Below are 26,463 nucleotides of genomic sequence, written 5' to 3'. Positions count from 1 at the left end.
CCGTGAGGCCAGTGCATCTCTGGATTCTCCCAAGCTTGCAATCACAGAGTCTGCAGTTGAACCGGGCCCTGTGTCTTTGTACCCCTCCCCAAAAATGCAAGCCGGCAAGCAGACAGGTCTCTGCCCGGTGTTGTCCAGTTTTGCTTATACGGGAAGCGGGGGAGCTGCTGGCCTGCGATGGTGGCCACTGGAGCCACTGGGTGCCCAAGCTCCTGTGGTAGACCTCTCTGGTGTTGGTCTCAGACCGATGGTTCTGGACCCCGGCCATAGATGCAGCACCGGGGCCACCTGGCCTGGGGCGCCAGCCCCCGCCGCTGCTTTGTCTTTACTCTGGTCCCCAAAACCCCACTGACCTGCCGCTTTCTGGTGTTTCAGCGTCCAACAGAGTCTCTGTTCTTTTAATTTCACAAATGCTGGATAACTGATGGATTAGTGCGCTGCTTCTCTATAGATCTGCCAGGATTTTCACTCACGAGTACGGGAGCTAGAATCCGCTCCCTCTTACTCCAAGGCCATCTTAAACCCAAAAACCAGAACTGGGATTTCTTTGAGGGAACTGGGATTGGGGAGGAGGTTGGATCCAGGAACATTTCTGCAATTAGAATTAATATAAGCAGTTTTATTAAACAAGAACTCCAGTAGTCTCTGAATGGATTAAGAATTAGAATGTGAAATTCCTAGCTCTCTCTGGATTCAGTTTCATCCTGACACCCAGCAGCATGTCCTTTCTATACCCCTTTTACCAGGGAGGCCAAGAATCAACAATACTCCAGAAACTTTCACAGGGACATGACCTGGGACATGAGATGTGGACAGCTAAGGCATGTGATCATTTAGGACAGTAAGCATTGTCTTAAAAAGAAAAGCATCTTTTAAAATGTTATAAATTGTTAAAATAAGTGTTTTTTGTAACACTTCAAAGAAATTATTTTGAATACCTTTGAGATACACTTTTCACATTTTAATATAGTTATGTCAATTACATCTGAATGAAATGTAAGTTCAAATTCATTATATGTTCCTTCAAAGAGTACCTACTTTTACAAAAATGTTTATTTGTTTTAGAGAGAGGAAGAGAAAATCAATGTGAGAGAGACACTTTGATCTGTTGTCTGCCATAGGCACCCTGATCAAGGATCAAACTTGCAATCCAGTCAAGTGCCTGGACCCAGAATCAAACCCGTAACCACTGAGTATAAGGAGCCATACCAGCCAAGGTTATAAAGCTTATTTTTATTTCATTTTATTTAAGATTATATTTTACTTATTTTCTGGGAAAGGGAAGGGAGGCCAAAAGAGAGGGAGAGAAACACCAGTGTGACAAAGAAACATCAATTGGTTGCTTCTTCCACGTACCCTGACAGACCAGAGACCGCCTGCAACTGAGACATGTTCCCTGACCAGGAATTGAACTGGTGACTGTTAGCTTTTCCAGACAATGACCAGTCAACAGAGCCACACTGGACAGGGCAGCACAGTTCTTTTTTTTTTAACACTGGATTTCCAAATTTTAAAAAGAAAGTAAAGCAGTCATCTATTGAGTGGTTCAGATAAAAGCAAAGCATCTTTACTTGAATTACCCATCAGGCCTGCTCTAACCTGCATGAGCACCTGCCAAAAGAAGTTTCTGGGTATCTAAATACTGTTTACATGTTGACTCCATTAAGTCACCTTTACCATGGCACAGCTAACTATGAGCATGATTATTCTTTATGTCTATTGTATGTTCACGGTTCATAATTTAGATGGCTCACTAGAGCAAAATATTCTACAGAGTAGGTTCTTCAGAGCCCAGGGGTAGAGATGAACTGTTTCCATGTCATTACTTTCACTCTGATCTGAGGTAGGTCTCTTGTGGACAGCATATCTATAGGTCTTGTTCTATCCCTTCAGCTACCCTCTGTCTTTTGATTGGATCTTACTATATAGTAATCTGACAGCTGTACTTTCATGGTTTTCAGAATGGAGGTTAGTTATTTAGCAAACATTGAAACAATAATTTTATGCTTTTAGAAGTCAATCGATATTCTCTCTCTCCCCTCTTTTCTTCTGTCTGTAAAATTAATAAACTTATCCTTGGGTGAATAGTTAAAAAAAGAAATGAGTTGTCTATACCTTTTCAGATATCCCTGATCACTTTTTTATCTCAACTACATCGTCACATCTGTCTATGGCTACTATGAAGATACATCAGGGTTTTAATAAACTGCCACCATATTTTCCTGAAAGAGTTACTGGAAAAAGAACTTAAAATTCATAATGCTCCACAGTCTCACACCGATGCAAAAAAGATGCTCTTCGTGGTGACATACAATGTTCTAAGTTCAACCACAAACAACATCTCCATTTAGATTTTTTCATACATTGTGCATTATGTCTTCAATCTTTCATAGAAAAGGAGATATGAGTGAAACTCACCTAATATACAAGAGTTCACAGATCTGTAAAACAACACTCAAACTCATCATACACACTAGGAATAAAAACATAGTAACATTATGAAAGTGGAATCACATAAATACTTCTTTTCAAAATATCTAATATACTGTCAATATAAAATAGAATATACTGTAAGTAATTATACATATAGAAACACCCATCCCCTTGATACTCTGAAGCAAATAAAAGTCCTTATCTGAGTCTTTAAAAATTGGATTATTCTGTATAAGTATTCTGATTTACAGTAATACCTAAAACCTATTGTTGACCTTCCTTCTGTGAATTCAGTGGGATTTTAAAAATTCCTATTCAATTACAAACTTCCACAAATTATTTACATCTTTCAAGTCACTTTAAGGCCTAAGTTGTTTGGGCTTTTGTGAAGTGTATAATGTGGACAAGTCTTTCATCTTTTATTATTAATATAGAATTCTTCCCCAATGTGCAATCCCTGATATTGAGCAAGGTTGTAAGTCCAGCCATAAGGTGTTCCACATTCTTTACTTTTAATGTTTCTCTCTAGTATGAATTTTCATGTGTTGAGTAAGTTACGAATGCTGAATAAAGTCTTTTCACCTTCACAATTGTATTATTTTTCTTTAGTGTGAATTCTGATGTTTAGTAAGGTCTGCATCCCGGGTAAAGCTTTGGCCACATCATTTTTATTTGTTAGTCTTTTATGCAGTATTAATGATCAAATATTGAGAAAACTATGAGGATAAAGACTTGGGAGCATGTGTTATATTTATAAGGCTTATTTTTCTGATGCTCAGTGAGGCTTGAACAAAGGTTAAATATTTTGCCAAATTATTTACATTATTATTATTATTACTCTCCAGTACAAATTCTGCAATGTTAAACAAGTTTTGAGCACAGGTTAAAGGCTTTGCCACATTCTCTATATTTGTAAGGTTTCTCTCCAGTATGAATTCACTCTTGCTAGGTAAGATTCCACTGCTGATTAAAGGCTCTGGCACATACAGTGTGTAAATTCTCTGGTGTTGTGTAAGAGGCCAGTGGTAATTAAAGGGTTTGCCGCATTCTTTATATTTGTAAGGCTTCTGTCAAGAATGAATTTCTAATTTTTAGTAAGATTCATTCTCAAGCAAAGGTTTTACCACACTCCTTACAACTGTAAGGTTTTTCTCCAGTATGAACTCTCTGATGTACAGTAAGTTTGGAACGCTGGGTAAAGGTTTTGTCGCATTCTCTACATTTATAAGGCTTCTCTCCAGTATGAATTCTGTGATGTTCTGTAAGGGTTGAGGAAGCTCTAAAGGCTTTGCCACATTCTGTACATTTGTAAGGTTTCTCTCCAGTATGAATTCTTTCATGTCGAGTAAGACACCACCGCTGATTAAAGGCTTTGGCACATTTTCTACACTTAAAAGGCTTCTCTCCAGTATGAATTCTCTGATGTTCAGAAAGGGTTGAGGATGCACTAAAGGCTTTGCCACATTCTATACATTTGTAAGGTTTCTCTCCAGTATGAATTTTCTCATGTCGAATAAGACACCACTGCTGATTAAAGGCTTTGGCACATACACTACATATATAAGGCTTCTCTCCAATATGAATTTTTTGATGGTGAGTAAGTTCTGAGTGATAGATAAAGGATCTACCACATTGTCTACATTTGTAACGTTTCTCCCCAGTATGAACTCTTCTCTCATGTTCAGTGAGATATGAATGCCACTTGAAGTCTTTCCCACATTCTCTACATTTGTAAGGCTTCTCTCGAGAATGCGATATTTGATGTTTAGTAAGGTATGAATACCACAAAAAGGATTTTCCACACTCCTTACATCTGTAAGGTTTCTCTCCACTATGAATAATCTGATGATGAGTAAGTTTTGAGGAGCATTTAAAGGCTTTGCCACATTGCCCACATTTGTAAGGCTTTTGTCCAGTATGGTTTCTCTGATGGTCAGTAAGGGTTGAGGACTGGCTGAAACCTTTGCCATGTTCTCTGCATTTATAAGGCTTCTTTCTAGTATGAAATTTTTTATGCTGAGTAAGTGCTGAACGCTGGCTAAAAGTTTTGCCACATTCTCCATATTTATAAAGCTTCTCTCCAGTATGAATTCTCTGATGTCCAGTAAAGTCTGGAGACTGGATAGAGGCTTTGCTACATTCTCTGCATTTGTATGGTTTCTTTCCTATGTGTATTCTCTGATGTTTAGTAAGCTCTGAGTAGCAGATAAAGGTTTTGCCACATTCTAAACATTTGTAAGACTTTGCTCTGGTTTGAATTCTCTGATATTTAGTAAGTTTGGAAGATGGGCAAAAGTCTTTGCCACATTCCCTGCATTTGTAAGGCTTCTCCCCAGTATGAATTATCTGATGTATTGTAAGACCCGAAGGCCAATTAAATGTTTTACCACATTCTTTACACTTGTAAAGTTTACCACTAGTATAGCTTTTCTTATGTCTATTTAGATTGAATATTTTACTGAAGATTCTCCCATACTGATTACATTTGTAAGCTTCATCCCCAGGATGAATATTGTCTTCAGTATGATTTGAAGATTGCTTCAAAGATTTGATGTATTTACTTTGTTTGCTTGTCTTTTCTACTACAATAGAAATAATCTGATGAGTATTGTGATTTGACTTTTGGTCAAAGACTTTACAATGGTTCTCTGGAAGCTGAATTTTCTGATGTTTATTAGGATTGGACTCTTGGTTAAAGTGTTTCCAATGTTCATTGAACTGATAACTTCTGGCTCCATTATACGTACTCTGGTAACATTGAAGATAGAAAGGGCTTTAGTGACAGCTATAATTTGATTAAACATGTACACTTATTTCCAAGTAACTATTCTTTGATACCTATTAAACCATGATGGTTGTATTAAAAAACACTCCATGTTTATAAAAATTATAGCTATTGGAATAAAAAAACATTTAATGATGGAAAACAGTGATTTCCTGATAAAGGGATTGCCAGTTTCATCACATTTTAATTTTAATCCTATCCTACATTTTAAACAATACAAATGGTTATTCACACCATAAATTATATATGAGTTCCAAGATTTCCCATATTTTCCTTTCCAAGATATACATCTTTAGAAACTTTTTTTTCAGTCTTCACACAGAAACTCACTGATCTGCAAAGGTAACTGACTTAATATGAGAGTTTTTCCAAATGTGTAATATCTTTGACTTCTTTAGATAACAATAATTTTATTATGAATAATTGTCCCAGTTTAGTTCTGCTCATGTTAACGTCCTTTCTTTTTGTCACACTATTCCTCAAATTCAAAGGCTTGCATTAGATGTACATTATCAAAGCCTCTTACCAGTATTATTTTAGAGAATAAATCTTCTATTCCTGGCTTTTGTAACAAGGCCTGGTTGTCTTCAGATGACATAGCTGAAAGATAGGAAATCAGTTTTCACAGGTAGGACATTCAAGTGATTGTACTTGGAACTTACCAGCAATTATACACAAAATTACATTTCTGCGTATTCCAAAAGCAAGTGAAGAGTTCAAAGCAAGGCCACAAAAAATACAATGAAAAAATCATACCAAAGTGAGACAAAAATTTGGTTATAATTGCCAACAATACTTCTCAACCCCCATGGCACACACTGGCAATATTGTAAAAAAACTCCCAATTCCCAGTTTCTTCTCTGAAGAGAGAAAGATAACAGTACAGTGTGTTCAGTGATCTCACTGTTTTGCAGCTTCTTGAAGAATGTGTTTCTGTTTTGCACCACACGGGAGTGCTAAAAAATGGAATGAATTACAGTAGCAACTAAAAAAACGAGTGTTCAAACACCACATCTCTGTAAGACTGAAGACAGATAACAAGAACAGAAAGACACCATGGGATCTGAATAAGAAACAAAAAGCATTTTAAACTTGGAACTTGCACAGAAGAACAAAGAACATGCATCCCCACCACAGTTTATTCCCATAGAACACAAGTTCATAAAGCGTGAATATTTACAAGCTGAATCTCAACAAAGATATGAAAATGAAAAACAGTTAGTTTCCAATCAGAAAAACAATATAAATGTACAGAAATTCATACCAAATTAATAAAAATATATTACCTAAAAAATATTGAAAATAACCATATAAAAATGGGAAGATAGATAAAACTGACAACTACATAATATTAAAAAACTATGCATGACAAAAATGAAAGTGCAAAGAGAGAAAAATGTAAAATTAAACCAAACAGAAATGGGAAGCTGAAAAAGAGTATCAAAAATTTAAAATACAGTACACTCAACACAAAAGATGTGACCAATTTGAAGAATCAAACAGCTTGTATATACTTCATTAAAAATTTCAATACAAGGAAGCCAACAAAAATATGGAACATTGAAAGCCTAAGGGACTCATGGGAAACCAACAAATTGACCTCTTTGCACATTAAGTGAACCCCATAAAGACAGAACAGTGAAATGGAGTACATAACTTGTATGCAAAATTAATAGTTTAAGATTCTGCAATCTGTAGAAAGAGAGAGACATACAAATTCAAACAGCTCACTGAATGCTAAATAAGATAAATGTAAAAATGTCAAGAGAAGACATTAGGAAAATATAAATCCCAGACAACTCCCCTCATGCATAAAAAATTTGACATGGGAAATACAGCTCCTCTAAGATTTTCAGTGGTTTTCTCAGCAGAAACCTTATGAAAAAGAAGACTATGAAATAAAATACTGAACCAATAAAAGAACAAAAACTATCAAGCAAGACACATCAACAATGGAGAAAGAAAAACTTTTCTACCTCAAAAACACTGAAAACTCTCTCACCACTGAATCTTTCCTATGAAAACTGAGTAATACTTCCAGATGTAATTAAAACTTTCCAAACAACACTAAAACATATGAACATACAAAGATTTGTTGTACATGTATATACACCAATACAAAAATGCACAGTATAATCATGAAACACAAATCACTTTGACTTCTCCTATAGAACTTTAAAAATAAAAGCAATAAAATCCTTAATCTGTGTTGCAAGTATACAGCATAAAAAATATGAGATATCAATAACATAAGTGACACAATGGGTGGAAATGGCAAGTAATAGAGCTTTTTTTAAAAAGATTTTTTAAAATTTTTTATTTAATTATTTTTCAAGTACAGTTTTCTGTCTTTTACTGCCATATCAGCCCACCCCCTGTGCTCCCCACCACCCCCTCCCAGTTCCACCCCCCTTAGTTGTTGTCCATGTGTCTTTTTATACTAGTTCCTGTAAATCCCTCCCCTTTTTCCCCTGAAATTCCCTCCCCCTCCTCTCTTGTCGCTGTCCCCCTGTTCTCTATTTCAGTGTCTTTGCTTTTTTTTTTTTTTTTTAAAGATTTTATTTATTTATCTTTAGAGGCGAAGGGAAGGAGACAGGGAGAGAATATCAATGTATGGTTGCCTCTCATGGGTCCCCTACTGGGAACTGGCCTGCAACCCAGGCATGTGCCCTGACTGGGAATCAAACCTCGATCCTGTGGTTCACAGGCCCGGGCTCAATCCATTGAGCTACATCAGCCAGGGCTCAGTGTCTTTGCTTTTATTTTGCTTGCTTGTTTATTTTGTTGTTTAGCTTCCTGTTAAAGGTGAGATCATATGGTATTTGTCTTTCACCACCTGGCCTATTTCACTCAACATAATGCTTTCCAGTTCCATCCATGCAAAAATATGGAACGCTTCATGAATTTGTGTGTCATCCTTGAGCAGGGGCCATGCTAATCTTCTCTGTATCATTCCAATTTTAGTATATGTGCTGCCAAAGCAAGCACTTTTTAAAGATTTTATTTATTTTTAGAGGGGAAGGGAGGGAGAAAGAGAGGGAGAAAAGCATCAATGTGTGGTTGTCTCTCCCATGCCCCCTACTGGGGACCTGGCCCACAACCCAGGCATGTGCCCTGACTGTGAATCAAACCACCTACCCTTTTGGTTCACAGGCCCACACTCAATCCACTGAGCTACACCAGCCAAGGGAAATAATAGAGTTTTTGTATGCAATTGAACAATCAGTTTAAACCATAATGTTATAACTTTAAAATGTTTTAAGTACCTCCCATGGTAACAACAAAAATGGAAAAGAAATAAAATGATCTGTTAAGCCCTAGCTGGTGTAGCTTAGTGGATTGAGCATGGGCCTGTGAACCGAAGTGTCACTGGTTCAATTCCCGACCAGGGTAGATGCCTGGGTTCCAGGCCAAGTCCCCAGTTGGGGGCATGGGAGAGGCAACCACACATTGATGTTTCTCTCCCTCTCTTTCTCCTTTCCTTCCCCTCTCTCTGAAAAATAAATAAAATCTTTGAAAAAATTATATATTAACAGGTGACAGAATTGTGTATTGGAAATCACAGATCCTATGTTTCTAAAAAAAAAATCATTTCTCAAAAGATGTAAAACCATAAAATTAGTTGTGTTCCTTGTTACTATAAACAAAAATTAATACAAAAACAAATTAAGAATGTAATTACATGAACAATAACATAACAATATAATGCTTAGGTGTTTGCTTAATGAAGGAGATGTACAACTTGTATGATAAGAAGTAGCAAATATTGCTGAGTATAATTAAAGAACTCAATAAATGAACTATTGAGTTCTTGAACCATGCCATGATGTTATATTGGAATGCTAACAGCATAAGCTGTCAGTAGTACCAAAGGTGATCTAAACATCCAAAGCATTTCTATCAAAATCCCAATGACACTTTTGGTGAAAAAATTGAAAAGCTCATCCTAAAATTAATATGGAATGTCACAGGACACCAGATAACCAAAACAATCATGAAAAGGAAGTGTAAAGTTGTAAGCACTATGCTTTCAGATTTTAAGCCATATTCCAAGCTGCTGTTATCAAAAAGTGTAATATAGACATTATTAATATGGAGGTAAATAACGAAGCATGGTGGACATGGAGCCTACATACAACTTCTGGGCAAGGTCAAATGACCTTCAACAAGCCTTCTTGTACCACAATATAAAAAAAGGATATTTTCATAAATAATAGTATTGAGGAAATTGGATGTCCACATGTAAAAGAATGAGTGAAGTTGAACCATTATGTAACACCATAGACAAATATTAAATCAAAATGGATAAAACATTTAAACATAAAGCTAATGACTCAGTCTACTCTAATAAAAGTTACGGAAAAGATTTTATGACATTTAATTTTTTTACTTATAAAACAAAAAGCAAAGATAAAGCTAATAAAGGCACATGGGATTGAATGAAATATAAAAACTCCAACACATTTAAGCAGATAATCAGTAAAGTAAAGAACCTAGGAAATAGGAGAAAATTTCTACAAAACATATATCTAATGAGTGGTTAATATCCAGAATATATAAAGAAATTTTACCCCCAAAAATGAAAAAAGAAGTAACACAATTTTTAAAATGCTAAAAGGTATATGATTAACTAATCTATAAGAAAAAATGTAGTAATACACAATGGGGAAAGACAGAGTCTTCAAAACATGGTGCAAGAAAAACCAAATACATGCAAAAAATTTAAAACAACCACTTTCTGATGCCATGTACCAAAACAAACTAAAAAAATGATTAAAAATTAAAATATAACACCTGAAATTATGAAAACACTGGAAGAAAAGGTAGTCAATAAACTGTCATCACTCTTAGAAGTATTTTTTTAGATATGTCTCCCTAGGCATAACAAACAAGAAAAAAATGAACAAGTGAGACTAAAACTAAATTTTTTTGTACAGCAAAAAAAACCCAAAAACAACCTACTGAATAGGGTAAGATAATCACCAATGATACATTGAGCTTATAAGCTCAATATGCAAAATATAAAAAATTCACACAAATTAACACCAGAAAAGCCCAAACAATCCAATTGAAAACTGGGCAGAGGACCTGAACAGACATTTCTCCAAGGAGGACATGAAGATGACCAATAGATAGATGAAAAGATGTTCAACACCATTCTTCGTTGAACGAAGAATGCAAGTTGATGTCACAGTGAAATACCACCACACACCTGTCAGGATGACAATCATTAAGAAATCCACAAATAACAGATATTATTAATGTTGTAGAGAAATGAGAATGCTAATGCACTGTTGGTGAGATTATAAATAAATGGGTGCAGCCACAGTTAAAAAAACAAGTTGGAAGTGCCTCAAAAATTTACAAGCAAGTACCAGGTAACAGGGCCATTCCATTCTGGGGATTTTTTTCAGAGAATATGAGGACATGAATTCAAAAAGATATATGTACCCTTTATATCCATTGCAGCATTATTTACAATGGTAAAGATATAAAACTGAAAAGGAAAAAACCATTTTAATAATGGTGCTGTACAATTTGGAATAAATTAAATGTCACCAAATTTATCTCAACTTCACTTCAAAATGTGTTTTACATTATTTGTTTATCTCAGAAACAATACCTAGAGCAAATATAACTTCCATGTTACTGCATTTAAACTAAAGTTAATTTTATAACTTAAGTTTTTTTCAGGGCAAATTATTAACCATGTTTTTCAGTTCATAGTATTAAGATTTAAACTCACTAATGTATTAAGTCAAACATTAGAGGGCCCTAAAATCCTCTTTAAGAAAGTCATTCACAGACCTTCTTCTCTGAAGTATTTGCTGTCATATCTATGCATCATTCCTATGATTTCTTATGCACACCTGAGGAATAAATGTTTGTATCCTCCATTAAAACACACATCATACATATGTGTGTGTGTATGTGTGTGTGTGTATATATATAGGTGTATATATATAATTTCACAACAATAAAAATGACCAGATTTAAAGTAACAAAAAATATCAAATGTTTCAAAAAAATGTAGAGAAACTGGACCCTATACAGTGGTTGAATGAAAAATAAATTGGTGCAAACAGTATGAAAAATGTGGTGGTGTTTGTCAAAAAATTTAAAATAGAATTATCCTGTGATGCAGCCATCTGACTTCTAGGTGTATAGCAAAAAAAATTCAACAGAGGATCTGTGAATGACATGTGCACAGCTGTGTCCACTATGTTATTCACCAAAGACTCTAATAGGTGGAAGCAACCCCAATGTCTATGGATAAATAGATGAAGAAAATATACACATACAATTTAATACAACTCTGTCAGGAAAGAGAAGCACATCATATCACCTGACAGCACAAAGACAAACCTTGAGGGCTTTTTTTTTTTTTAATTTTATTTATTTATCTTTAGAGGGGAAGGAGGGGGCTTTTTTTAAATGAAGAGAAAGACACTATAGGATTCCACTTAGGTAAGTAATCTAATGGAGCCCACCTTGTAGAAAGAAAAAGAAAGTAGTTACCTGGGCCTTGGTTTGAAGACAAATGAAGAAGTGATTGTTTAAAATAGATATTGTGACATTTCTGCAAGATGGATGCTTCCAGAGATTGGATGCACAACAAAAATAGTATACTTAATACCACTGGGCTCTATAGTTACAGATGGTTAAGATGGTATATTTTTTCTTGCATGGTTTTTAACAAAATTAAAAATAAACAGAGGGAGAGAAACATCTAAAAGAGAGTTATACAACATTTCAAAAACTACCTTCAATTTTAAAAAGTCTTTCCCTCTCATAAAGAGAATATAAATTCATAAACAGATATAAGATTAAGACTATTTTCATACCTATGTAGCTACACTAACCATTAACCAAGGTAAAGCTAACCAGAAAAACATGTACATCATTGCAATGGCAACAGACATATAGCTGATTCATATTTGAATTAAGTCCCATAATGTCTTAAGTGTACTGAGTATCATTCACTTTGTGATATATAGATAAAAACCAAAAATGCAAAACAAATTTCAGGAAACTACCATTAAAAAAACAAATACATTGTTATGGAATTGGAAAACAAGAATAGAAAATTTAAATCCAGAAATCTAAATACTATCAGTATATACAAGTACTATTAAAAATGAATGGTTCTATAAACTATAAGTTCCAACTGTGAGTGTAACTCCGTGAACAGCAAACATTGTGCATCACTGGCAATATGTCATATACAGCACAAAAATTTCACAGAAAATGCAGTAAAATCATTCAAAAATAGCTCTAAAATCATTTTATAAAGAAATTTAAATAATCCAAGAAGTTTTTCAGCTGTTAATATATTTCAGCTATTCTTTTTAAAAAATTTATTGGTGTGCCCTGGCTGCTGTGGCTCCTTGGATCAAATGCCAGCCTGTGAACTGAAAGCTCGTCAATATGATTCCCAGTCAGGGCACATGAGGGTCAGGTCCCTAATTGGAGGCATGCAGGAGCCAACTGATCTATGTTTCTCTCACAAGTTGATGTTTCCCTCCCTCCCTTCCCCTCTCTCTAAAAATAAATATTAAAAAATTTCTTGAAGTGACATTGGTTCACAAAAGCATACAGGTTTCAAACCTACAACTCAAAAAATCATCTGCACACTGCTATTTTCAGCTTACACAAAATGTGTAGGCTGCAATCCATCCTACAGAAAAAAAAGCCTCCATTTCTAAATAAAAGAATCATAACAAACGTAAAATATGCAGAGAATAACTGATGATTAAACATTTGAGACTGAGTATACTATCATTAAGAGACATGTTGAATAAAGATTAAATTTTTTAACACTTTTTAAAGTTTTATTTATTGTTAGAGGGGAAGGGAAGGAGAGAGGGAGAGAAATATCAATGTATGGTTGCCTCTGGTGTGTCCCCTGCCAGGAACTGGCCTGCAACCCAGGCATGTGCCCTGACTGGGAATCGAACCATGGTTGTTTGGGTCTGAGGTCCATGCTCAATCCACTGAGCTACACCAGCCAGGGCTGAATAAAGATTAAATTTTTAAAAAATGCAAGCTAAAAAGAAAAAAGACATGCTGAGGAAAACAAATGAAAAACCTAATCATTGCTTTTGCCTGAACTAAAATTGAGGAAAAAATCATTTTTCTAAATATGAAATGTCTAATTCTGCAACTCACTTCTTACCAAAGGAGAACATTGGAGCATATTTTATCAGCACTTCTGAACGTAAAGGCAGAAATTCAACAAAGATCTAATTACAAAGTGAAAACACATCAGGCACAGTCCAAACAAGAGAGAATGATAAAATGATAAAGAAATAAGGTAACAATAGAGATTTTCCTACATGGTGGGCACTGTTCTAAGGACATCTATGGCAGTAACTTATTGAATAATTCTATGAGTAACACAGTCCACTATTCTAACATGAATAAACTGTGAATACAGACCAGAAATTTATGTTACTTAATACAAAGCAAAAAAGCAAAAGGGCATTTTGAAGTAAAAGACATAATTAGATTTCCTGATGTTCACTGTGCTGTGATGAAATCACTGAGTCTAAACTTTGTAGGGTCTTGTGTGAAGCCTCCGCAGGATTAGAAATAATAAATCAGAAAACATGACACCTGTCTCCAGGGTTCCTGGGATTTCTGCACCTAATTCCAGGATCTCAACCTCTTCCTACATAAACTCTCTACATGAGACCAAAAGGAAAGGAAATGAACAAACAAACAAACAAACAAAAAGGCTTAAATACAATTCCTCAGCATCATGCACAGATATTCCTAGATCCCCAAAGCAATGGAAGAGGAGCCAGACCAGGGCAGCCCTCACAGACGAAGGTGGGGTCTTTGCCCCCACAGCTAATGTGATGATGGAGGTCACTAGAGCAGAGCAAAATCCTGAGAGAATATAACTATGAGGGACATTCTGCAAATGAGCTATCCCTATTTCTATGACAGCAACAGAAATAAACCTGAGCTTCTCAAAATCTTTCCCACTGAAACACAGCTTCCCACACTTTAGGGTCTAGCTTCCTTCATGACCTCTGGACCTCTCACCTGTGTTGCCAGCTTCCCCATTCCCGCCTACCTGGGTAGGCACACGTCTTTTTTCCCTTCACATCCCAGTGCTCCTTTATTTTCTCCAAAAAGGTGACCAGGACTGGCTTAGAGACAACAAGACCTGTTTATCAGAAATAAGAACATGAGTTTTGATAGAGATGCTCCCATTTCCAATCTTAGGTGAGAAGACATGGTATAATATTAGAATATTCTAGAAAATAGTGTAGAATATTTTCCAAAATACTGTTTTCTGTTAGCACATTAATTCTAGACAACATGTAAGGTCTTCGGACAATAGGATTCTATTTCACATATATCACAAAGCTTTTCTTTTTCTTTTTTTTTAATGTTTTTTTCTTTTTTTATTGTTGTTTAGTGACAGTTGTCCCAATTTACCCCCAAGCTTTTCTTTTCTACACCATAAAATCCCCATTTCTTCCTTGAGACCAGGGATCTAAAAGTCTGTCGTACAAAGCAAAAGCTACAAGGAGATGATCTCCTCATGAAAGAAACAAACCCTGTGGGTGGAGTTGGAACTCTGAAAGGAAGTCATCCTCACCCAGGGAGACCAGGTTCCTGTAGTTCTCCATCATCACATCCATGTACAATTTCTGCTGAGCTGGGTCCAGGCATTCCCACTCCTCCCAAGAGAAATCTACAGCCACATCCCTGAAGGTCAATGATCTCTGAAAGAAAAGACATTTACCAAGGGGCCACCAACAGAATTCATAATGTAACCCAACTTGAAAACAGTGGTCTTAACCTAGGAGAGTATCCTGAATCATCTAGTAAGATCACTGTGACCCAGTAATATTCTGTAATGTATTTTCTAACACTGAGAAAGGAGGATGTCACATCTCCACAAATCCAGTGCAGAGACAGTACTTTTCAGGAAAGTGAACTTTAAAATGAAGGCATCGTCCAGACCACTGTGGCTCAGATGGTTCAGTGTCATTCTGCAAAGCAAAAGGTTGCTGGTTCAATTTTTGGTCAGGGCACATGCCTAGGTTGCAGGTTCGGTCTCCAGTTGAGAGGTATGTGAGAGGCAACCAATCGATGCTTATTTCCCTCTATTTCTCCCACTCCTCTCCTCTCTGAAAGTTAAAAATAAAAAAAAGAAAAGAAAATGAAGGCATCAACACAGGCACATGGCTTTCTAAGAGTTATAACTATCATTCAGAATCAATTGTGTATATTTTTTAGGTGGAGAAGACTTGATAAGCTGGAAACGTAAGGAGTTCAAGTTTAACACAGACACCAGAAAACTGCAGTGTTTTTTTTTTTAAGATTTTATTTATTTATTTTTAGAGGGAGGGGAAGAGAAGGAGAAAGAGAGAAACATCAATGTGTGGTTGCCTCTCTGCACGCCCCCCTCCTGGGGACCTGGCCTGCAACCCAGGCATGTGCCCTGACTGGGAATAGAACCAGTTACCCTTTGGTTCTCAGGCCCACACTCAACCCACTGAGCTATACCAGCCAGGGCTTTATTTATTTTTTTTTAAGATTTTATTTATTTTGAGAGAGAAGGGAAGGGAATAACTGCAGTTTTATAAAAATGCAGATTCTGATTCAGGAGTTCTAGGATGGGGCCTTTGTTTCTTCAACAAGCTCACTTTTTACTAATGTTGCCAGTGTCTCTGGTCCACATGCCATACTTCTGAATAGGATGAAAAGGAAAACAGAAATTCATAGATGACTTACAGCTAAGAGAGTTTCATAGAATTTACAGTTCTCATAAAACAGGAAGCATAGCAACCAGTCCTTTTTGATAATGTCTTATATACTAGGTATCATTCCAAGAGTTTTTTTTTTTTTTCATGTTTACAGTGGCTTTTCTTTTTTTTTTTTTTCCCCCGCCCGGTCTCCCCCCTCCCTCCCATTCCCCCCCCCCCCAGTCCTCATCTCTGTGTCTTTCATACTTGTTCCTCAAAATCCCTCCCCCTTTTTCCCCTTAAGTTCCCTTCCCTCTCCCCTCTGGTCGCTGCCCACTTGTTCTCTATTTCAGTGTCTTTGTTTTTATTCTGTTTGCTTGTTTGTTTTATTCTTTAGCTTCCTGTCAAAGGTGAGATCATATGGTATTTGTCCTTCAATGCCTGGCCTATTTCACTCAGCATAATGCTTTCCAGTTCCATCCATGTTGTTGCAAAAGGTAGTAGTTCCTTCTTTCTCTCTGCTGCATAAAATTCCATGGTGTATATGTACCACAATTTTTGGATCCATTCATTTACTGATGGGCACCTAGGTTGCTTCCAACTCTTGGCTATTGTAAATTGTGCTGCTATGAACATTGTGGTGCATAGGTTCTTTGAAATTGATGTTTTAGGATTCTTGGGGTATAATCCTAGCAGTGGAATTGCTGGGTCAAAAGGCAGGTCAATTTTTATTTTTCTGAGAAAATTCCATACTGTTTTCCATAATGGTTGTAGCAGTCTACAATCCCACCAACAGTGATCTGAGAAAAAGATTATTTTTTATCTGTTATAAGAATATTGTGTGAAACTTTCAGTAAACAGTAGATCTTGAGTTTTAATTCAATTCTAGAATTTTTCAGAAAGAACACAGGCCAATAGGCACAAAGAACTGTCATGAACATTCATGGCAGTTTCTGTAACAAAGAATAACAGAAACGTCCTAAGCAGGTAAGGAGAAAGGATACCTCAAAGAATGTTAACATTTTATTCCCACAGACATACATATGGAAACTGAGAGCACGTTAACAGTGACAGGGAATAGAATTTTTGATTCTGCAAATCCCATCAATCTTTTTGTGGATGATACCCTGTGTTTTATAAACACAGTAGGGAAAGGAACACACCATAATGTAGAATAAGTTACAGCTGTTGTTTTCCAGTCTTTCATTTCTTTGAAAAAATTTTTAAATTTTTTTATTGATTATGCTGTTACAGTTGTTCTATTCCCCCCTTCATTCCCCTCCACCCTAGCCCCCGTCCCCACCATTACCCCCCCTTTAGTTTATGTCCATATGTCTCAAGTTCTTTAGATTCTATATTTCCCATGCTATTCTTGCCCCCCCCCATCTGTTTTCTATCTACTGTCTATGCTACTTATTTTCTGTACCTTCTCCCCCATTCTCCTTCTCCCGCTTCCCTGTTGCTAACCCTCCTTGAGATCTTCATTTCTATGTTTCCACTCCTGATCTAGCTGTCCTTTTAGTTTGCTTTTGTTTTAGGTGTGATTGTTAACAACTGTGAGTTTGTTGTCCTTTCACTGTTCATGTTTCTTTAACTTCTTTTTCTTCAATAAGTCCCTTTAACATTTCATATAATAAGGGCTTGGTGATGATGAACTTGAATTTGATCTTATCTGAGAAGCACTTTATCTGTTCTTCCATTCTAAGTGAAAGTTTTGCTGGATAGAGCAACCTTGGTTGTAGGTCTTTGGATTTCATGACTTGAATACCTCTTTCCAGCCCCTTCTTGCCTGTAAGGTCTCCTTTGAGAAATCTGCTGACAGTCTGATGGGAACTCCTTTGTAGGTGACTGTCCCCTTAGCTCTTGCTGCTTCTAGGATTCTCTCCTTCATTTTAATTTTGGCTAATGTAATGATGATGTGCCTTGGTGTGTTCCTTCTTGGGTCCAACTTCTTTGGGACTCTCTGAGCTTCCTGGACTTACTGGAAGTCTATTTCCTTTGCCAGAGTGGGGAAATTCTCCTTTATTATTTGTTCAAATATGTTTTCCACTGGTGGCTGTGCCTTTCCCCCTTCTGGTACCCCTATAATTCGGGTGTTGGAGCGTTTAAAGATATCCTGGAGATACCAAAAAAGCCTCTCCTCATTTCTTTGAATTCTTGCTTCTTCACTCTTTTCCGTTTGGTCATTTTTTTCTTCCTTCTCCTCCACTCCCTTGATTTGAGTCTCAGTTTCCTTTCCAACACTATTGGTTTCCTGTGCAATTCTATTCATTTCAATTAATTTAGCCTTCATTTGTTCCTCTAATTTGTGACTAAAATCAACCATTTCTGTGAGCATCCTGAGCACCAATGTTTTGAACTGTGCATCTGATAGGTTGGCTATGTCTTCGTCACTTAAAAGTTATAGGCTCTGGGGCTTTGAGCTGTTCTTCTTGAGCCATAATTTTTTGATCAGGCCATGCCTATTATGTATGAGGGGTGGAGCTTTAGGTGTTCACCAGGGCTGGTTAACCCAGTTGCTGGGTTGTGATGCTGTATGTGGGGGAGGTATCAGAGAGGGGCAGTGGCGTTTATTCTGCTCTCTCTTGGATTTTGGTCCCCTCTGCCGCTTCCCACAAACAAATTGGGCCCTTCTGGTGCTGATTTCGGGTGTGTGTGCTTGTGCACCCTCCAGGACCTTGTGGATCTCTGCAGTGAACTCTCTGGGAGCTTCTTCCAGCACCTCGACCTCGAAAGTTTTTCCAATTGGTGCTTTTAGGCTTTAGTTCCCATCACTGGGGCCCTAGCCTGAGCGGTCTGTCTTACTGCTCACTTCTTCACTTGGTTTATCTGCACGTGAATGTGTGACCAGGGTCAGCCAGCCGCCTTGTGACCTCACTGGTTCGCCCTTGCCACCCCACGCCTGGGATCCGCCAATTGCCACCTGAGCTCCTGGGTCATTCCTGCTTTTTCCTGCCCGACCCCGCTCCACCAGCCGTTGACTCTGCCCCTCTTACAGGTCTGACTGAAGGGTTTGTTGTTGGACTTCTGTACAGTTCAATTCTCTGTGTTTTCGTTACTAAAACTTTGTCGTCTTTAAACTTGGTTGTGTGAGAAGGCACAGTGTTTCCATCTACGCCTCCATCTTGGCCAGAAGTCAGTGCCAGATTTTAAATTTCCATATATACACAGAGTGGGACGTAAGTTGGTTTGCAGTTGTTTGTATAAATAAATTTGCAGGTTATGATTATTGAAATGGCTTTATGAACTGTGTGTTTTGCTTACCCCAACTATAAACCTACATCTGCCCCACCCTGAATGGAATTATACACACGCACACACAAAAAATTCCATGTGTTTGTATATGGAATAGTATATATATAGGATATCATATATATAAATATTTTCATATATGAAATACTATATATATGTAATGCTGTACACATAGTATACAGTAGAATATTACTATATATAGTATACTACTGAATACCATGTATAAATATTTATAATACTATTGAGCAATAAAAAGAAGGAAATCCTGCTGTTTGCAGCACCTGAAAGGACCTTGGAGGCATTATGCTAAGTGAAGTCAGGCAGGTAAAGACACATAATATGCGACTTGACTTATACATAAAATCTAAAAAAAAAAATCTCAGAAATAGTGATTGGATTGCAGGTTGCCTGACTGGGGTTGGGGAGGAGGTAAAGGTGGTGACAGTGACCAAAAGGCACAAATAAATGTCCACTTATAAGATAAAAAGCTCCTGGAATGTAATGCACAGCATTACTATATTGGTTTCACTGTCCCTGGCTTCAGTTATATGCTCTCAGCTGAGGTCTGAAATGTTAAATGGAAAATTTCAGAAATTAACAGTTCAAAAGATATTTTTAGAGAGAAACAATATTTAGAGAATTTTAGTCACAGTACATTGTTATACTAGTTCTACTTTATTATTAGCTATTGCTGTTAATTTTCCACTGTGCCTGATTTACAAAGAAAACTTAAACTTATTTAATGTTATACATGTCAACTGTATCTCACTTATTTAATGTTATACATGTCAACTGTATCTCAATTAAAATGAGAAAAATATTTTTAAATTTTAGGAAAACTTAAAAAGTTAAAAAATAATAACAATTAGTAAAAAATAATGATCACTCCCTTCAGATAATTTCATCATAAATAAAGTCAAAAACGAATTTAAAAATTAAGTGTACACTTTATTTTCTCCATATATGAGAACCATTAACCAAGGGGTTCTCCACTCTTGACAAAAGAGAGAGGAAACTGTCTGGGATTTGGAACAGCTACATTTTATTGAAGGACAATTTACAAGCATGTTCACCTATGAAAATAGAAGCCAGATTTTAAATTGTAATCAAAATGTAACCAACAGTGAATTAAATGATAAGAAACATATTTCATGAATAGTACATGAATGTCCTAGTTTTATTAAATGCTTTAAAATGTAACTTTTTACATTTACAGATTTAAATAAAATACATTTCTAAGTACCCTTAAAACATCTTCCAAATTTGTCAACCTTTTCCCACTCTTATATCATCCACTTCATATCCCTCCATTGGATAGGGCAGAGGCACAGCAAAACACCTGGATGCATATTCTAGAAGCTTATCCAGATTTGGGTGTCCATATATCTTATCTAACTGGTATGTCTTAAAATTTCACATCTCATAAATAATTAATCCTAGATTTAAAAGTCACATAACAAAACTAGATGACTGCACAAAATTATTTTTAATACTTAATATCACCTATGACTCCATTCTCTTTTATGTTTTCCAACTGACCCACAAATGTTTTACTATTGTTCTTCTTACTGTTTTACTGATACAAATTCTTTTATTAAAAAATAAGTAATCGATTATTTTTAGAGAGAAGGGAGAGAGAAAGGAGAGAAACATCAGTGTGTGCTGCCTTTTGAGTACCCCTCCAGATGGGGAGGGACCTGGCTGAGCAACCCAGGCATATGCCCTGACTGGGAACAGAACGAGTGACCTTTTGGTTCACAGGCCAGTGCTCAGTCCACTGAGCCACACCAGCCAGGACTAAAATAAGAATTCTTAAAAGATCTACCCTTTCTATGAAATTTTAGGCGCACAATATAATAGTGTTAACTATAGGCACACTGTTATATAGCAGATCCCTAGAACTTACTTATCTTCTAAGTTAAAATTTGTACCCTCTGAACAGAAACTCCCCTTTTCCCATCCCGTCAGCCTCTGGCAACACCAATCTAATCTTTGCTCCTGTGAGTTTGACTATATTGTTGGATTTCTAAGCATGGATTTATATATGAAAAATATTTGTTATGACCCTGGCCAGTACGGCTTAGTTGGCTGAGTGTCCCCTAACAAAGGGAAAGGTTGCCAGTTCGATTTCCCACCACAGCACAAGTCTGGGTTGTGTATTTGGCCCCTAGTCAGGGAGCAAACAAGAGGTTCTGATCAATGTTTCTCTCTTACATCAATATTTCTCACCCTCTCTTTCTCCCTCCCTTTCCCTCTCTCTAAAATTTAATAAATATTTAAAAAATACTTTTTATTACCCGTAAGTCTAAAAATCTTTAAAATAGTCTTATTTTTTAATTTACAGGGAGGAAATGTGATTAGATCAACATAGATAAGTCCCAAAATTTGACAGCATCCAACATAATTATTAGGAAAGAACTGAAAAACCAAGTTACTGCAACACTGCACATTCACTATGATAAACCCTTATGGCTAACATGGATCTTCATGGTGCAATTTATGTTGTTATTGTTTTCTCTTCCATTTGTTCATGTATTCAAACATTTGATTTATTTAAATTAAATTATATTATTATTTAATAAGCACTAAATAATAGGTTCAGCTAATAAATTAGACAGATGAGAGTCCTGTCACCCACACTGAGCTCACACAGAGAAGAGAAATAAACAAACTGATAGACAAGGGTAAGAAACTTTTGTCTAATTATAAAATAAAATGCAACCTTCCCCTGTGCCTGACACTGTTCCAGGTTCTTTCACTCATGTAATTTTTGTGACAACCTTAGGAGGTAGGCATAATGACTGTCCCCATTACATAAGAGAAGACTAAGGCACAGAGGGCCAGCAGCCCACCCAAGGTCACACAGCCAGCACCAGGAAGCATTTCTTTCCATCTCTAGCCAGGCCCCTGTCCTCAGACATCCAGCCTCCCCTCTGTCCTCAGATTCCTCCATTCTGCTGTCCTTAAAGGGGACCTGAGCCCTGACAGCTGCTCTGGCCCATTGGCTACTCATGCTGCTGCTAGCTGGTGTCTGCGTTGGGGGAAAAAAGATGAGAGGATGCCCTAACCTAGGGAGCGGGTGAGCCAGCAGGTGCTGGGCAGAGGTCCCGGGAAAGGCTGAGGAGGGTGGTCAGAGGCTCCATTCACCCAACTGTGGCTAAACCTAGACTTTGCTGGGGGGATGGGTGGCATGGGGAGCCACAAAGAGTTTGAACACAGAAGGGGGAGGGTCAACTCTGGATGTAGGAAGACCCTTCTGGGGGTAAAGGGATCAGACTGGAAGAGAATGAAGGCCTAAGAAGCTGGGTGAGGGTTCAGGGGGAGAGGACAAGGCTTAGCCAGGCTGAGACCATAGGGATGGATCAGAGGAGAGGGTCAGGGTCGGAGATCAGAAGGGACAGGGCTGGAGACTAACACGAGTGGTAAAAAGGGCCTTGTTTGTGGCCCATTGCCTTGGTGGACAGTGGGGAATCTGGAGGAGGAGGGAGATTAGGGAAAGAGAGAACTCGGTGGGGACCTATGGGTATGAGAGGTTCCCACACCGATAATTGGATATAGGAGTCTGCAAGCCTGGAGACAGTGACCTGTGCAAATCCCTCCAGGTGTGAGAAAGGACAGGGTGTTCTAGTACCTTCTACTACCCTGGGGCTGGTTGGGTGGGGTTTTCAAAATTCCACACATGCCAGGCAAGGGAGTTGAGACTGCCTACCCAGAGCAGCAGCAAGAAATGAGGCAGGTGTGACGGAGGAAAGAACCTGGGACTGGGTGTGGAGATAGGAGAGCAAGTAGGCAAGGGATGCACTGGATTCTGGGTAAGCCCAGGGGGATTAAACAGAAAGATTTTGCAATAATCACCTCAGTGACACAGGTCTTAATGCCCAGGCTTTCTACAAATTCACTTGCTTGAGAAGCAGATGACATTATTATCCCCTTTTCAAAGGGGCACTGAAATCAAGGCACAGAGAGGTAAATAATTTGCCAAAAAGTCACACAACTCATAATCACAAAACAAAGATCTGACTTTAGGAGGTTACAATATCTGTACCTTTCACTTTTGTGCCTCAGTTTCCTTATCTGTACAAAAGATGCTGATAACAGTCCTCCCATCACAGAGTTGTTTGTCGCCAGGTTACATGAAGAGGCACAAGCATTTCCTTCCTCCAGAAAATCGTAACATTTTATTTAAAAAATATAAAATGATGAACATGGATTTTGATGCCGAACAATTTGAAAAAAGGTTAACTATGGAGATATGCTGATCAAATCACTTTACCATGAATAGATGAGCTCTGTGGGACCAAGTTCCAGGTTGTTCCAGTCTATTCTTCAATATTTATAGAAAATGAGTAAGTGGGGACAGCTCCTTTGTGGCTCACAGTCACTAATTCAACAAATCACATAAAGGGAAGGAAAAGGCTACAAAACATCAGACAAACTCATGAAACTAGGTTCTGACTATTAAGACCATTGACATGCTTACCACGTACACAGTGCAATAGCCTGATACTATTCAGTAAGTACCAATGGGTGTTGCAACATGTGATAAACAGAAGAAAGGGTGCAGGGCTCAGAATCTAAATTAGACACATGTTTAACATGGAAAACGATTTGGGTTTTGTTTTTAGTGTGATGACTTCTAAAGTTAAAGTTTTTAAAAAGTTGAGACTACTTCACATTTAAGAACAGTACGAGCTCATTATATGAGATGTCACAAAGCTTGTGTCAGAAGCCAATGATGATTAACTAAAAAAAAAAAAAAAGGTTTAACAAACTAAAATCTATTTCAATGTTTTTATAAGATAAAACAGACATAAATGTGACAGACATAAAAATGTGAATTCACTGGAGAGAAAAAAGACCCAACGTTTTCAGTATTCCTTGAAAGAATCATGGGGTGAGACTTAGTCACTTCTTGTCCCTGGTCACCTGTCTCTTGCCATCCCAGGAAATGAGAAGGGACCCACTACTGACAGACAAGTGTCTCCCCTCTGAGTGAATAAGGGTTGTAAATGGAAGCTATTTGGTGATGTAAATAATTATAAAACAAACAAATCTTATATACCAAAGTTCTGCAATTCCAATTCGACTCTGTTTAACAGGAACAATTCAGCAAAAGCCGATATCTCACAAATTAATCATCCGCACCCCATCAGCTTACTATTCTTCCACATCCGGTTCCACTTCTTTTCCTGCTACCTACATTTCTGTGTATGGATGCTTGTCTCTTCCCTGTTTCTCTGAACTGCTGTCCTTTCCTTCCACCTCCCCTTTTTCTCCCCTTTCCTCTGTTCCTGTCCCTACACCGGTTTTGAGAATCTCATGAAACCTTTTTCACCTTCAAGTTGCGCTCTCTGATTGCTCCCACCTCCATACATCTCTGCGCCAGTCTCCACTGTGGTCCCTGTTACTAGTCTTTCCTGTCACACCCCGCCCCCAGCGGGGTGCTGACCCAGTGCTGTTTTTCCCTCTGATCCGTGTCCCTGTGCTCGCTCCCCCAACTCTTCTCAGAATCACTCCCTCTATCTGAAGCGCCTCGCCCTTTGCTGCCCCACTTTTGCTCACAGGTCCCTCTCCCTGTAAGCTCCTCTTGTCTCTCTGGGGCTCCTCATTCTCCTCGGCATTCCGTCCCTGTCTTCCTCCTCCAACTACTTTCCCCAGTTACCTTTCCACTCCTAGGTAGCGGCCCCCTTCCTCCCATATCCCCTGCTCCCCTATGTTGCAGTCTCTTAAAGCCCCTCACCGACATCTTCTCCCCCTCATGTGTCCGTCTCTCTCATTCCGTCTTCAGATCCCCGCACCGGTTCGTTCCGCCGCTTTCCTGGCCGCCCCTTCGCCGGCACCGCTTCCTCAAAACTCCTTCCCGCGTGGGGCAGGTCACTCCTGGGGACACAGTTTTCTCGTCCTAAGTCCCACCCCTTGGAAAGTGTGCTCTTCCTGAATCTGGGGTCTCTTATTAAATAGGGTCTGCAGATCCCCAGGGCGGGGTGCAGTCCGGCTCCAGGGGCGGTGAGCTGCGAGGACGGGGGAGGGGCGCAAAAGGTTTAACTGCACCTCCCGATACTTTCAACAAAGCGGGGTGGAAGGGCTGCCCAAGGAACACCTTTCAGCAGATAACCACGCGGCAGGAGAGTCCAACTGCCGGAAGGCGGAGAGACCAAGGGCGGGACGGCCTCAGTTTACCCGAAATGAACCCTGACCCTCCACCCGGCAGCAAAGCGTTCGGGGCTGGTGAATCTCGAGGGGACGCCAGACTCACCGCTGTAGGAAGTGCACGTTCGGGGATTTCAACACCTGTAGCGTCTCTCAGGCTTTATCGGTATAGAAATGTGGACTTAGATGATCAGGTTTACACCAGCAATACTGAAACCAGAAAGGCCAGCGTACCCTTCCACACGCCACAGCCACTTCCGGGTCTGTAAGCATCTGCGGGTGCGCGCGGCCTGAAAGGCGGGGTCAGGGGCGTGTCCTGGGCCGACCCTTCCAGCAAAGAGGAGGCGAGAATAACGGCTGGACTAGAGCCGGGAGTGCGGGGCGGAAAGGTGTAGGGGCGAGACCTGGATTCAGCCTTGCTTTCAGGGGGTCTCTTCTGAATGATGGAACCCGTTCTACTTCTTTCCTGACATGTGGAGCTGAGCGCCTTCCTGAGTGCTGTAAGTTGTTCCAAACAGCTTAAGGTAAATGCTTAGAGTTGTGTGCGCCACGCTATGTTGAAAGCTGAGATCGCTACTTTTAACAAGTGAAAACTATTTGGGGGAAGATGGGACAAAGGTTGGATCCAGGAATGACCATCACCTGCAATTTGAATTTAATCCATTGCAGCGTTATTTACAACAGCCAAGATTTGGAAGCAGCTGGTGTCTATCAGCAAGTGGATTAGTGGGTAAAAAAGCTGTAGTTGGCTGAAAAGTCTGTTAGTTTTATACAATGGCTCTAGTAGTGTTTAGTTGTCTTTAACTTCATTTGAAACAATTTTGGTAGATTGTATTGACAGTTGTCATATCAGTGTGCATTTTTAAAAAGTATCAAAATTGGTGAACTTTTGTGCAGCCATTTTAATGTCGAAGATGGTAGGAGATACACAGCATTTTCATTCTATTATGGCTTTATTTCAAGAAAGGTAAAAATACAACTGAAACACAGAGACTTCTGCAGTGTATGGAGAAGGTGTTGTGGCTGATGGAATGTATCAAAAGTGGTTTGCAAAATTTCTTGGGACTACTGACACTTTGGCCAAATAATTCTTTGCTATGGGGTTTTGTGTGATGGAAGACGTTTTAGCCCCGGTCA

The 26,463-nt window shown here is 38.4% G+C and overlaps 1 protein-coding gene and 1 non-coding gene across 2 annotated transcripts; both read right to left on the bottom strand.

The window, feature by feature from the left end:
* Nucleotides 1-1,228: 1,228 nt before the first annotated feature.
* LOC119038449 (zinc finger protein 93-like) lies at nucleotides 1,229-25,678 on the bottom strand. Its single transcript, XM_053659694.1, has 7 exons — nucleotides 25,433-25,678; nucleotides 24,917-25,056; nucleotides 23,032-23,919; nucleotides 14,832-14,958; nucleotides 14,301-14,393; nucleotides 5,745-5,818; nucleotides 1,229-5,181 (listed from the first exon to the last, which is right to left on the bottom strand). Exons 3-7 carry the CDS (start codon nucleotides 23,095-23,097, stop codon nucleotides 3,541-3,543), a joined length of 2,001 nt encoding a protein of 666 aa, XP_053515669.1. The 5' UTR covers nucleotides 23,098-23,919; nucleotides 24,917-25,056; nucleotides 25,433-25,678; the 3' UTR covers nucleotides 1,229-3,540.
* On the bottom strand, nucleotides 8,100-8,206 carry LOC128626610 (U6 spliceosomal RNA). The gene has a single exon (XR_008390581.1). It is a non-coding gene; the product is annotated as a U6 spliceosomal RNA (small nuclear RNA).
* Nucleotides 25,679-26,463: the final 785 nt, after the last annotated feature.

This window comes from Artibeus jamaicensis, unplaced genomic scaffold, assembly GCF_021234435.1.
Source record: "Artibeus jamaicensis isolate MK-2021 breed Jamaican fruit bat unplaced genomic scaffold, CSHL_Jam_final scaffold_804, whole genome shotgun sequence".
In the NCBI taxonomy this organism is placed as follows: Eukaryota; Metazoa; Chordata; class Mammalia; order Chiroptera; family Phyllostomidae; genus Artibeus; species Artibeus jamaicensis.
Note: the sequence above shows the minus strand (reverse complement) of the source record. Positions and strands in the feature narration are given on the sequence as shown.

What these genes read in the sequence shown, in the direction of transcription:
- LOC119038449 (XM_053659694.1), bottom strand. Translation starts at nt 23,097, where the DNA reads ATGTCATCTGCTTCTCAAGCAAGTGAATTTGTAGAAAGCCTGGGCATT. An exon ending in CAGGAACCTGGTCTCCCTGG is followed by an intron (nt 14,394 to 14,831) that starts GTGAGGATGACT and finishes TCTGATAAACAG; the next exon opens with GTCTTGTTGTCTCTAAGCCA. An exon ending in AAAGACGTGTGCCTACCCAG is followed by an intron (nt 5,819 to 14,300) that starts GTAGGCGGGAAT and finishes CCTATCTTTCAG; the next exon opens with CTATGTCATCTGAAGACAAC.